This window comes from Pezoporus wallicus, unplaced genomic scaffold (assembly GCF_028554395.1).
Source record: "Pezoporus wallicus isolate ANWC-B61680 ecotype Strahan unplaced genomic scaffold, APGP_CSIRO_Pwel_v1 contig_3656, whole genome shotgun sequence".
Lineage (NCBI taxonomy): Eukaryota > Metazoa > Chordata > Aves > Psittaciformes > Psittacidae > Pezoporus > Pezoporus wallicus.
This window is the reverse complement of record NW_026642329.1, coordinates 787,158-801,641: the sequence shown is the minus strand read 5'-3', so window position 1 is coordinate 801,641 and position 14,484 is coordinate 787,158. Positions and strand designations below refer to the sequence as shown.

Here is a 14,484-nt window from a genome sequence, read left to right as displayed (position 1 = left end):
CTTCTCACCCATTTATTTTACCATTTATTTATTGGCTACTTCACCTTAAGCAGAAGTGTGTCATTCTGAAGTGATTGTTTATGGGAAGAGCAAAGGGAAATTTGAGGGTTTTGGCCTCAGCATTTTTATTCCCTATCGCCCTGGCTTTTAGAGAGAAGATGTAGACAGCTTGGTATGGAGGTCTGGAGAGCAAGAATTGACGAGGACACTGGTTATACAGCACTGCCTGGTAGCTTGTGGCAATGGGGAGCTTGTGAGCTGCTTCCAGCAGTGTGGTCTGGTTCATGCGTGGTTTAGGATTGCTTCCTGCCTCTTGGCAGTAGGAAGTATATTGGATTAACGTACCAGAATTGTATCGTAGTTCACCTTTCGTTTTCTGAGGTTGTGATATTTTGCAAAATGGGCAGAATGGGGAATGTAGATGTTGTTAGGCACTCGCATGAATAGAACAGACATCGCTGTTTGGCTGTTCTCTTTGACTCCAAAAGAGGTTTTTGCTGTCTTCTGTTTTTTTTCAGGGACAGATTTTTTTCTTCCCTTCATCTAATATAGAGAACATAAAGATTGAGTGGCTTTATGCTGTAAAGTTCCTATCTTCAGCACACCATATACTGTAATTAAAAGTGGATGGTTAAGGGGCCTCTGTTACCTTCAGCCTGGAAAAAGAATTTCAGGCTTAATCTGTGTGGTGTGGGGGAAAGGATTATGTCACCTGAAGAGTTAATTTTGCCTGTTGCAACTCCCTTTTCATACTTGAGAGATACCGATGTTTGGTGTTTGGGTCTGTTTTGTTTTGTTTTTTTTTTTTTCCTATGTAAATGCATCTATTAAAAAAAAAAATACTGTTATGTTTTGGTTGTTTGGTTTGTGGGTTGGTTTGGGGTTTTTTATGTGTTTGGGTTTTCCTCTTCAAATATGTGAGCCTGTAGCAAGAAATACACAAAACGAAAGCTTAGGTTGTTCTAATAAGAGACTGTACAGACAATGGGAGGGGAAAAAAGAACTTTCTGTAATGTTGTAAAGAAAATCTGAACACGTATTTGGAGTACTTGTTGCTGTATAAAATAGTCTAAGACAGTTATTAGGGCAAACTGGAAAGAGGGACTGAATATACATTACTTCCAAGCTTCTTTTAAAGAAGGAGAAATCTGTGCTTTGGCTAATTCTGGTGTAAAGTGTTTCTTGGTTGCGGTTTGTTCTATGATCAATTTCTGACCATTTCTGATGAAATCTGTATTTCTACATCCTGTTGCACCAAAAGTAACACCTGATGTGTTGCTGAAAAGCTCTGCTAGTTTTGCTTTTTTTCCTCTGTTGAAGTTGTTTAGCATAGTTTTTCTAACACAGTTGTTGATTTGATCTTTTTTCTTGAAAGTAATTTTGATCCTGCTCTTATGCATGTAAGTAATTTATGCTTTCATGTAATAAATATCTATAAAAACCAAACCAACCAACCCCAAGCTATAAAATATCCCTCCCACTTTGTTCACAGATTTTGCTTTTTTTGAAGACTGTTTTAACAACCATGTTAATCAGTCTTCTGCTGAAAAGCTTTAGTGTTTGCTTAAATCAAAGTAATAGATGTCCCCAGTGGCATTTCATGATTGGTGCCTCTGTTACATTGGCAGAGATCTCAGTCAGCAATGTTTCTGCTAAGTGCTGTTGCTTATATTAGCACAAGTCAAAAATGAATAGTCTTTTCCAGTGGGTTTCTCTTTACCCTTCTGTCTCAAAGAAAAATCCAAAGTAAATTTATGTATAAATTTATACATATAAAGTTATAAACTGTTTGTTTTGTTGTTTGGTTTTTTTTTTACTAAAACAGAGTGGAATTTTGACAGCTGTGACTGCATCTTTACTTTGCAGTGATAAAGTAAAACATGACTGGTCTAGTGGAAGGTGTCCCTGCCTATGGCAGAGGGTTTGGAACTAGGTGATCTTTATGTCCATCCCAGCCCAAATCATTCTGATTCTGTGACTCAACAGCGAATTTTGTGGTAGCAGAAGTAGTCTTATCCTGTATAAGAGAAATTTAATTCTGGGGCAGATTGTTGATTTTGTTCAGTCTTTTAAAACATTTTTTTTTCTTGCTGTAAAATGGTAGTGCTTATATCTAAATCCTAGGCTGAGTAACTGTAGGAGAGCTGCAGTCCTGTTAGCTTCAGCAGAGTTGAAGAATGACTTCATTTACATTAGGAACAGAAGAGGAGGAATCTTCACATGACTTTCCTGACAGTCTAAAACTCAGCTTATGGATTTCTGTAGTCCCCCTAACCCCTGCTGTTGAACTGACGTTCAGTTTTACGCTGAACATGGCAGAAGGGAAACCTGTAGAGTTTATGGTATTGCTCTTTCTAGGAAGTCTTCTGGCATAATTCAACCACAGTTGAAGCCTTGAGAACAGGATAGTACCTGTGGGATGTATCTGTTCTAGTGTCCTCTGGTACAGAGTGGGAATGCTGTCCTACTTTACCTTCTGACTCCAGCTAAGCAGGTTTGCTAATTTACAGTAGTTACCTGAATTGTCGTAGTACTTGAGCTCAGAGCCACTCAGCTGGGAAATCCTGCACTCCCATGCAAGCCGCCAAATCTTATCGCTTTATTCTTCTCAAGAATCTGCCTTTTATATAAAAAATAACATTGTTTCTTCTTATGTATGCTTTTTTTCCCATTCAGTGCATCTGGGGTTTGGGTTGTTTTGGGTTTGGTTTTCTGTTGTTTCGTTGGGGGTTTTTTTGGTTTGTTTGTGGGGTTTTTTTGGTGATGGTGGTCCGTTCCCTCAGGATTTGGTAGATGTCAGTGTTTGACTTGAACACTTATATCCCATCAAGTACCAGGTTATAGCACAACTGGGATTGTTCATTAGTCTGAGAACACTGGCAGGGCTGGAGAGGATGATGTTCAGCATCAAAAAGGCCTATTAAGTGTGCTTTCCTTCAAATTGATTGCCTTGCTTGCATGTTATATTGTGGATGTTACTTTCTTTAATAAAATATTTCTTGATGCACTCAGGAATATTTGGTTTTAATATTCATTAATGTATATTAAGCTTTCTTAAATCATTCTTCTATTTGTTGAGGAATGGTGATTTCTTGGTAGGTAGTCATTTAAATGTTATTTGGGCAAGTACTATGTTTTGGACTGAATATTTAGCAAACATCAATTATTTAACGATTGCTGTCATGTATTTAAATAAAATGAAGAGCTGTGCAGAGAAGGCAGATTGCCAGCTACGTAAAAATTAAAACTTGGGCTTCAAATAGAAAATATTAGTCAAAATGAATAACAAGTACCACAAATTCTGAGCACTTAAGTTAAAATTCTTATTATTTTTTAAAACTGTTTTGGAGGTTAGAATACATCGACCCTCTTGAATTGATTAGCTGAATCCATTTAAAGCTAGCACTGTTTAGAGGAAGAAATTTATTTTATTCTCTGAACTAATGTCTGAACAGAATTTTTGCAAGAAGAAACTGGTTCCAGGCTACCACCATGAGGGTCACAAATGCCATTTCCAAATGTAGTTGTGGAGGAGATTTTCTATTCTTGTTTAAACTTTTCCACCATATTTGAAGGTTGATGCTTTGTAGTATGCTTCCATTTTTATCACGTTCTTTGTAGCCCAGGCAAGCAAGAATACGTTCTATAGGATGCATTCTTTTTAAGGAATACATTATACAGGGTGACAGTGTTATATGTTACGTGCCCCAGCCCTTTAAAGCATAACCATACATCCTTGCTCTTTAGAAACAGATGTTTTCTGTGTTGTGTGTGGGATGGGTGTTTTTTAGTTTAGTTTGGTTTGATTTGTTTTCTTGCTTGCAAGTGAAATGAATGAAAGTATGCTGCTTAAATCAAGTAAATGCCAAATGGTTGATTTTGAAAACATGTTCCCTTAATTCCAGGATGTGGGCATGAGGAGTGTAGTTCAAAATAATTGGTATGATGGGTGATTGTTACTTTTTAGGTAGGGATTTGGTTTGGCTTTCTTTGTTTAGAAATTATGGAAGAAGAAATCTTAATCTTACTTCATTGTAAGGAAACTGATTACATGAAGCCGTTTCCCATGTGTTTTTAAGTCTATGCTCCACCAGCAGAAAAGATACAAACTAAAGACAATAATCATATATAGAGGAAAAATGTTTGCCTAATAGATACATCATGTGATATTCTAATACTACGTTTTGTTTTTAACAGGTATCTTTCAGATGAAGGAATTGAAGCTTGCATAAGTTCCTCTGAAAAAGTTAATACAAATGACATTATCCTGGTTGCCCTTAATGTAAGTTATGATTGTGAAAACTTTTTTCCTCACAAATCATGCTAAAAATGTTATATTTAATGGCTGAAGTGTAGGTTTGTGTGGCTAATTAAGTGTACAGTTATCTGTGTGACTAACATATAGGACAGTACTCATCACTCGCCTTGCATATATGGTTGTGAATTTTACTTGGAAATAACACCTGTTCCGAACTGTGAAACCTGGAGGAGGAAAAAACATAATTTGCTGTAGGAAAATATTTTTATGCTTATGAAATGTAAATGTAAAGTCAAAGTACAAGCAGTAATAAAATCAGAACTGTTGTGCACTAACATCACTGGTAAACATTAGTAAGCCTGCTCCCTTTCAGTAACAATGAAACAAGGGCAGCGACTTAATCTGTGTATTTGTTCTTTTAAAAAAATTATTCAATCATGAGGGAGAGTTTTGAGAATTTTACAGTTTCTTTGTTTCAAACCCCTCAGTCATCCATACTCAGAAGTTTTGAAGCTTATGCACTGTATATAGATTTATGTGAACTTCATCCTTTCTACTAGCGATATGTAGTTCCAATGGGAAAAACAATGTATAGATTACTTAAGAGAAAAGTATTCTTTCTTAATGAAATTGTGAATAAGAATTCTTAAGGGACTATTTTGTCCATCTTTAAGAGTCAACCATTTTGGTTGACTCCTCCTTTCATTTATTCTTTAAAGCATGTGTATGTTCACTCATATGTATGCATGCACCAGTTCATGTAATGAATTTGAAAAGAAGAAAAGCAAAATTATGATGCAGAAATGCAAAGAATGTAATACAAGACATGCAGAGGGTAAACATTTGTTTCTGGACTGTAGTAGCATGTTTATATGTATCTGAGAATATATTACTGTTTTAGAAAAGTAACCCCAAACAAACAAAACCAGATACTTCTGACTTATTGGGTATTACCCTGCGTGTAATTAAATGCTGGAACAAATACTAACATAGTCATTTGTGCACGTATGTGCTTGCTTGGTAGATAATAAAATAACTCCAAAGCCAATTTTAATTGCTTATCAGTGTTTTTGTCATTAAGTCAGTTGTTTTGATGCCCAGAAGGTTAAGTTGCCTGTTGGGTAAGTAGAGAATAGCAGTGTGGCTTGAACAGCAGGATAACAGAGAATTTGGATTCACTTCTTCTAAACTCACAAATTCTTTTCTTGACTGCTAGAGACACGTTTTAGGCAGAAGAAACCAAGAAGTCAATTGACCTTTTTTTTGTGTGTGTGAATTGCATAAATAAGTATGAAATAGACATAAATGTACCTTCAGTGCTTCAAATGTTTTTATTTGGGTAAGATTTTGCAAGGAGTTTGTAAAAGTTGTGTCTTGTTGTTGCTGCTATGATTGCAAACCACTTTGCTGGAGACTTGTCAATTATATGGATATGGCATATGCGGGAACAGTTTATAGGAGCTTGTGTGGTATTCAGAGATAAATAACTGACCGATCAGTTCCCTCAGGTGGGCTTAGATTGAAAACTGAATGTGCTTTCTTGTCACTATCTATGGCTATTGTGAAAGTGGGTTGAAACTTTTGAAAGTGGGTGAAACTGAATGTGCTTTCTTGTCACTATCTATGGCTATTTTGAAAGAGTGTTTATTCATTCTATATACTTGGGGTAAATACACTGAAAGAGCATCCCTACAATTGGTTTTCTGTTTGTAGGATACTGTTGTTTCTTGCTAAAAACAGAACAAACTACTTGTTTACAATGTTTTGCATGCTAAAATATAGAGCTGCTCAGTTCTGGATTACGGTGCCAGAACAATAGTCCATTGGCATGTATTAATGGCGAGTTAGTGTACAAGTTCCAGTAGTAATTATGTTTAGCCCTTCTATTGGAAGTGTTTATGATCATAATAAATAAGGAGGGTTTTTCAGCTTCAATACTGTAATCCACACCAGCATGTTCTATTTAAAACCAATGGGCTTATTTCAAACAGTGGAGTTTAGAAAGCATAGCTGTTTTAGGCTGCACTGCTGTTCTGTGTTTATTTTGTTCACATGTGTAAATGCACTAAAAGCCTAATATGAAAAGTTTAATTAGTTTTAATTCCACTTCCTATGTTCACATGCTGCACTTCTAGCCATCCAGTGCATCCTGTTGTCACACATCACCCTGATTGATGTGCTTGTCCAAACAGTGTTAGGTGAGGAAAGTGCTTTTGTGGACATTTGTTCCTTTGATCATACAAATTCTTTAGTTTAATGTTGTCAGGGGCCATGTTGCACAGTTGCTGAATAATATCATGCAGCTGTCTACCTCACTTCCAAAAGCAGTAATCGGGTATTTACGTTAAAAAAGCATTTAGTAAAAATAAAAGGTAAGCTTTCATTCTAGGTATAATTGCAAAAATCATCTCAACCTTTCATGAAGGATTTGTGCATGTAAGAACAGACAAACTAAAAACTCTTTTCTCTGAAGTGCCAGATGGAGAGTGAAGAAAGATGTTTACCTCTGTTAAGTCTCAGAGTTAGTAATTTTGTTTCATCTGTTTAAAGCATTTTAATCATCTTTGAAAATGTGCTTAAAACAAGAATATAATGTAAAAACCAAAAGGATTTCTTCTATGAACACTTAATTGTTAATTTTTTTTCATCATATGCAGTTAGTGGGTTTTCTTAGTCTGTATATAGTGGAAGAAACATTATTGAAGAAACACCCTTCTTTTTCCTACTCTAAAATGATTATTTTTTTAAACAGGATGTTTTAGGTTAATATTCTCTTCTGTATTAATTTCAGACAGATTTAAGAACGATTGGCAAGAAATTCCTTCCCAATGACATCAATGGTGGAAAGGTGGAAAAGGTAGACAGTATTTTTATTTCACTATTTCTGTGTGATGACAGGCTTTGTTGTGCATTATTCTGATTGTGTCATTACTTCACATACAAAAGAACCCAATATTTGAGCATATTACAGGATAAATATATGGACATCTCAGTTTGCCCACTAGGCTTCATAAAGAGGACTCTTTATTTCTCAACTTTGAAATGCTTAAGTAAATGTGGACAATCCTAGCAGCTTAACTTCTCACTCAAAAGTCATTTACCCTGTTTGGTCTTGACACAGGATCAGAAGTTATTTTTTTTTCCCCACCTTTATTCTTGTGAGAACAACAAAGCAGCTGTATGATTATGATATATAGTGATACATGTTGATGCTGTATTACTCACTAATATCACAGTATGCTAGAGATTGGAAGGGACCTCAAAAGATCATCTAGTCCAATCCCCCTGCCGGAGCAGGAACACCTAGATAAGGTTACACAGGAATGTGTCCAGGTGGGTTTTGAATGTCTCCAGGGAAGGAGACTCCACAACCTCCCTGGGCAGTTCTGTCACCCTCACTGAGAAGAAGTTTCTTCTCAAGTTTAAGTGGAACCTCTTGTGTTCCAGTTTGTACCCATTACCCCTTGTCCTATCATTGCTTGCCACTGAGTAGAGCCTGGCTCCATCCTCGTGACACTCCCCCTTTATATATTTATAGACACTTATAAGGTCACCCCTCAGTCTCCTCCAAACTATAGAGACCCAGCTCCCTCAGTCTTTCCTCATAAGGGAGATGCTCCACTCCCTTAATATGCATCATTATAGCTAGCCACTCTGTGTAATTTTCCTGTGACTGTGTATCCTACAGATTATGTGGATAAAACTATGTTAGATAGCACTTTATATGCTGCAGAATAGTATTATACTCAAAACTTGGATGTGCTAGAGTTTTAACGTATGTTGTATGTTCAGATAAAAATTCAGTCTGCCCCCTTCAGTGCACCCTTCCTGCTTTCTTCCTTACATTCAGTTAAGAGAGGGGATAAATGAAGGAATTTTATTTTAAACTCAGTAGTAGCTCTCAATTCAAACCATTATCCTTAACTTTCAAATATTGACTGTCACTGATGTGAAAGTTCTGGGGAAGCAGACTTCATTACTCTAGAAATTCAAACAGTGATAAATCAAGATGGGTTTGGCTTCTTCTAAAAAAGCAAGATTGATGAGAGAGGCTGTTAAGAGCTGTTGGGATTTGTTTTTTCTGCTGATATTGTCTAAATGGAATTGTGACTGCTGTAAACATTGGCTTCTCCAGGAGCAACAGCCCGAACATTATTGTCGGGTATGAAAAGAACACTTGAGAGATAGTGTATTGCAAGATCATAGTTTTTAGCCAGGCAGCAGTCTGTGCATGCAGCATATTACTGATTAACTTTCTGGGTAAAATTTTATTAACTTCATTTCTTATTATGTGGGCCTATGTTTTTTTGCAGATATAACTTAAATAACAAAGGTGGTATTTTATGACACGGATTGTTTGCCTCTTTAGGTTTCTGGATACAGTGCTGTTCAAGATTCTACAGTGCTTAAATAATTTTTTACCACCGAAAAAAAATTGATTTAACTATTTCTAGTATCTGCGATTTTAATATTTTTCTTCCTCTTCAGTATGCTGTTTTTGAAATACGGAAAACAAGCAAAATAATTCCTTTTAATGACATCTGGATTTGAACTGGTCATTTCTTAGTTGCTTAATTGGAGTATTACTGAATTTTGCGTTTCAGATCACGTAATATTAACAAGGTCCAAATGTATTTGGTTAAATGTAATTCTCCAGAGTATTGAGATTTTATGCATGGCCTTATTTTGTTTTGCCTTTAGAACATGATTTCAGTTCAAAGTGATTTGAATAGTACTATTTTTTTTCAGTTTTCATACTAGGATTTCTTTAGAGGTAGATGTTCAGTTTTCAGTCATAACTTGAGAATATACCTAGAAACATCTCCATTTCCTTTAGAGGTAATGTTTCCTGTATTATAGTTGTTATTGTGTAGTTCAAGTGGTGAAAGTGTCATTAATTTCCTGGAAGCTTTGATGGACATTATATATGAGAATCTACTTACATGCTTTAAAATGTTTACTTCTAGTTTAGCTGTTTGAGTCATGTTTTTCATGTTTCTCAGCTCAAACTTAGAGAAGGTGCAATTGGGCCATTTGTTTCCACAAAGTACAAAACCTCTGCCCAAAACCAAGGGATGTGTGCTTAAGAGCTGTGGTGGTTAGTGCTTTGAAATACCTGGGAGATAACAGCTACCTTTTCATGGGAAAAGCCTTCTGCACCTGTTCACACACAAATACTACATCTATATTTTGTAAAACTGAACATCTCAGAAAATGAAAAGGTGAGAAAAATGTAGTTCTAGTTTAATTTTCAAGGATCCCATTTAACCTGTTGCTCTTCCCTCAGTGTCTGTTCTGCTTTGTGTTACTGTGTGTCCTTCTGAGTATTCTCAGTTTTGTTACTGGCAGTACAAAACAGTATATATGTAGGGTCCTAGATAAAGGAACTGGAGCTTGGTGAATTTCTGTATGGGACTGACTTACAGTCAGAGGTGGGGGACTAGATAACAGAATCAAATGCTGCAGGAATCCAGTCCAATCCAAATTTTCTTTCTGAAAGTTTGTTTGATTCAAGCTATTTCTGTTTCCGAGATTGTCACATAGCAGAGAGAGATCAGTGATTACAGAATTCTACTGGTTTTAATGAGGAAAGAGTGAAAATAGAGAGGAACGGGGTAATTTTTTTTTCTCTTGGGTAATGACTGCTGACAACACCAGAAGGAATTTTGAGAAGCTGGAGGAAACAGGCTGGACAGAGAAAAATATGGCCCCTAATGGCCTGTGATAAAGGCAGATTTTTTTTAACAAATGGTACTTGTTAAATCCTAGGGACTTAGTTCCGTCAGCATTGTTAAGGAGCCAGGATTTTTTACATGTGAACTTTTAATGAAATTTAATTTGGTCTTACTTTAATTAGCTGTCTTTATTTGGATCATAGACCTTGGAAAATTATTCTAAAAAAAAAAACCCAAAAAACAACCAACCAAACCCCAAACAAACCAAAACCAAACACATACTGATCATTTCCTGGGAGATGATAATCTTTTGGGTTTTGAGAGGAAGTAGTGCTTATGCAGAAAAAGTCTGTTTGGGAATGATCTCTAACTATAGTTTTTAGCCCAGACTATTAGTGTACTGAATCTTTGCTTAACTGTAATATTTACTTTTTTTTTGAGTAACATAAAGCAAATTTGACTACTTAGTAAATGCTTCTACTTAGCTTGCAATGTATAAAAATATTTTATGATACAGAAGTATGTGTTTACAAAGAAGCATATTTGCTTTAGGCAAGTAAAGAATACAGTTGGGGCAGGAGATACTTCTTAACAATCTGTTAGTAGAAAGTAGTCGTTTGTGGTTCAGAAATGCTTCAGGAAACGGAGATTATATACTACTATTGTTCCTCTCATCCAAGACTAGGATCAGTATTATTTATGTGTATCTTGAGAACATAAGATGTATTTCCATCTTGCATAAAAATAATTTTATTTTGTAGTGTAAGTGTAATAGGCAAGTGTTCGCATAAAATTTGCATCTGCATTCTCCAGACGGACCTTGACACGCTTGTGAGGTGGGCTGATGCCAGCCTGATGAAGTTTAACCGTGCCAAGTTCAAGGTCCTAACACCTGGGTCGGAGCAAACCCAGGCACAGCTACAGGTCAGGCAGGGAAGAGATTCAGAGCAGCCCTGCAGAGAAGGACTTGGGGATGTTGGTTGATGAGAAAATGAGCATGAGCCGGCTTCAGTGTGCGCTTGCAGCCCAGAAAGCCAACTGTATCCTGGGCTGCATCAAAAGGAGCGTGACCAGCAGGTTGAAGGAGGTGATCCTGCCCCTCTACTCTGCTCTTGTGAGACCTCACTTGGAGTATTGTGTGCAGTTTGGTGTCCTCAATATAAAAAGGACATGCATCTGTTGGAACAAGTCCAGAGGAGGGCTACGAGAATGATCAGGGAACTGGAGTACCTCCCATATGAAGACAGGCTGAGAAAGTTGGGGCTGTTTAGCCTGGAGAAGGGAAGGCTGCGTGGAGACCTGATAGCAGCCTTTCAGTATCTGAAGGGGGCCTATAGGGATGCTGGGGAGGGACTCTTCATTAGGGGCTGTAGTGATAGGACAAGGGGTAATGGGTTAAAACTTAAACAGGGGAAGTTTAGATTGGATATAAGGAATAAGTTCTTTCCTGTTAGGGTGGTGAGGCCCTGGAATGGGTTGCCAACCCTAACTATTTTAAAGCTGGCATAGTGACCTAGTCTGACACAATATGGGTATTTAACCATTATAGGTGGCTATCAGCTTCAGTCATTAATACACAGAAATGTTTAATTAACTCGTTTATAGATGTGTTTTCTGATGATTTAAAAAAAACCCACAACTACTACCAGCGTTAACCACAAGATGGCCACATTTGCATAGAAATTGAAAAAGCTCCACTTTCCCATTTTCATCTAGATTACTATATACCAGAAATATATGTTAAGTATTAATAGAATAAAAATGAAATGAATATAAAGTTACAAGGTGTAATTTACTAGTGTTGTGAATGCAGAAACATTCATTCCCAAAGAAGCATTAAGAAAGGATTTAATTTCTGAGCTCAGAGAGATGCTTTCTGAGTACTGTCAGATTGTTGGCAAGCTGTTAAAATATAACTTGCCAGCGATTCCAATTCATGTTTAAGGTTACTCATATGTTTCCCCCTTTCTGTTTCATTACGTTATTGTACCTAACTGTGCTTTGTTGTCTTTATTGTCTCTTTGTGGATTTTGATGTCCTACAGGTTTTTTTGGTGGTAGGGTTTTTGTTTGTAAAAGAACAAAGTGTATGAAAAAGTATATGTTAGATATAATAAACTAAACCTTCATACTGAAGTAGCGTATAAACTTAACTAGACGTGAGTGAATGATATTTTAATTACTTTAAGCTATGTCCAGAAACAAGCTACAGCTGTACTATTTAGAACTTAAGAATGAAGCCATTACTTAAATAATAATATGGGATTGTATGCAAGGAAGCAGTTGCAGGGTCACAGAGTGGTTGATGTTGAAGGGACCTGATAAGGTTATTTGGTCCAATATCCCTGCTCAAGGGCCACCTGCAGACATTTGCCCAGAGTAACATCCAGACAGCTGGAACCTCCCCTCTGGTGTTTCACTCATTGTCATTCTGCAGTTCTCTCACAGCAGAGAACTTTCAGTCTCTTAAATCATCTCTGTGGCCTTTCTGTGTCCAGCCTTTGTGTCCATGCTGTAGTAAGCCACCAGATGCACAGAAATGTTAGACTTGATGTGCCCTTGAGTTACACTGCAATGGCCCATCAGTCAGTGTTTAAAGAAGTCTGGTGTCCATGACAGGCCGTTAAGGTTTCTGTATCTGTGTATTTAATTTATTACTTTTTCACTGTTGTCTGTTTGGTATGCTGAATAGCCATTAACCTTTACAAAACACTGTAAAATGTACAAACCTTTACAAAGCCATTTATCTTTACAAATCACATTTCCTTCATTCCAGGTATTATTACAGTGCTGTCAAATTGCAGTCCCTTTTTTTAAAGGCTGCATGTTCTAGAAATGTTGAAAGAGCAAACTTATTTTAATCACAAGCCAAGCATTGTCCTTTTTTTAGAAATAATTAAATTTATGTCTGATGTCTTGAAATGTTTTCTTTCTTCCTTTTCCTAGGTGATGTAGGTATTATCTGATACATTATTCAACATTATTCTTGGAAATCTTCAAAGTGTTAGTAAGGGAACTGAAAGCTGCATTTTTATATTGGAAGGCAACAACATTATAGTCGAGATATAACCAGCCTTGCTACTTAGGGTATTTGATAATTTACTAGAAAGTTCTGTTGGATAAACAAAACTTGTCTCTCCTTTTGTATGTAGCATTCAGCACCTGAGTGCTGAAGGGGTTTCAACTTGGCTGACTCTTGGATTAAATGTGCAAGTGTACCTGTTGACCATAACTGATTTTGGTTTTGTTTATGTACAGTAATGGTTTTTTTTTCCGGTCTTTATTCTCACAATGACACTTTAAAATAGTCCACACAGAAAGTACTGGCCATAGGTCTTCTGGATTCACCTGGAACCTAGGGATGGTTGTCCTTGTTCTGTGGGAAGACTGGCTTTTTTTCCTCCTGTCACCATGTGCTCATTTTATGTGATGAGAGGGAAAATGAGCTGAGCTGGGGGTGGGAGGTATGGATACTTAAGGTCCTGATTAAGTCCATTAAAATAATTGTGTTTTTAATATGTGTATTTAAGGAAAGTACACACTTCCGTTCTTGTTCTGCACCGGTTTTTGAAGAGACATGTAATTTCCTTTGTTAAAGAAGCAGACACCGTTGTCCAACAAGGGTGCAGCTCTGTTTTATTGTAGTGTATGCTTGACACTGTAGACACAAACCCCTCAACATATTGGCATGTATATTCAGTTACCCTAGCCCTTGTTTCTTTGTACTCCTGATTTTATAAGGGGTCTACCAAACAGTTGTTTAAAACCAAAAGTACTTAGAACTACAATTTACTCGATATTTGCGATGAAAAATGCCATTGTAGGAAAGTTTCTATTCTGCCAAGTGACAAACCTAGTTTCTGTTAACTAGACATGCTTCTCAGTTGCTTAGTGCTTCCTCATCTTTGAAAACATTGTATAATGTTAAAACTCTTAGCATTAATTTATGACAGGGGTAGGCTTCTATTGAAGCAGCCCATAAGTGTGGCACTGTGGTTAATTTAGTACTGTAGAAAGCATCATTCTTAAAGAATGTAGAAGAGAATTACTGAGGGTCTGTTCTACAAGGAGAACTTGTGTTCATGCTATACATTAGATTATCTAGGTTTGCTTCTGTTGAAATAAAGGGGGGAGGAATTTCCATTCATATGATAGAGTAGGTCTTTTATTAATTATCACTGAAAGAAATAAGGTTCACTCAGTATTTGCTAAAAATACTGTTGTTCTTATGCTCTTTTCTTCAAACATTCAATATTGAAGGAAGAAGACAAGGAAGCTTCAAGTTTCACTAGATTCCAAATAATCAAATCTTTAGCTTTTGAGAAGTTCTCCATCCAGAATACTGTATCTTCCATGGTTTGTTTTGAAGTCATAAACAATGCAGGTGCCGTCCAATTTTAGATTTATTTGAAAGTGTCAAGAATAGGAAAATCTTGTAGAAATTTAATTTATATTATTGCTTATTGTCTCAAGATCACAAAACTGTTTAAGAAGTGAACTCTGTAGAGTGCTGCTTTTGCTCCTTTTAGTGAGTGTTTTCTTCCTCCTATTA

At 36.6% G+C, this 14,484-nt stretch overlaps 1 protein-coding gene across 3 annotated transcripts in view; it reads left to right on the top strand.

Annotated features, from left to right (window-relative positions):
• Positions 1–14,484, top strand: part of TDRD3 (tudor domain containing 3) — a 96,255-nt gene that overhangs the window by 41,931 nt on the left and 39,840 nt on the right. For 2 of the 3 annotated variants that reach the window (XM_057428909.1, XM_057428907.1), the window contains exons 2-3: positions 4,198–4,282; positions 7,050–7,115. In XM_057428909.1, the coding sequence (XP_057284892.1) occupies positions 4,198–4,282; positions 7,050–7,115 (151 nt within the window). Of the gene's footprint in view, positions 1–4,197; positions 4,283–7,049; positions 7,116–14,484 lie in introns of those variants that run through there. The other variant, XM_057428908.1, reaches the window with a different exon arrangement.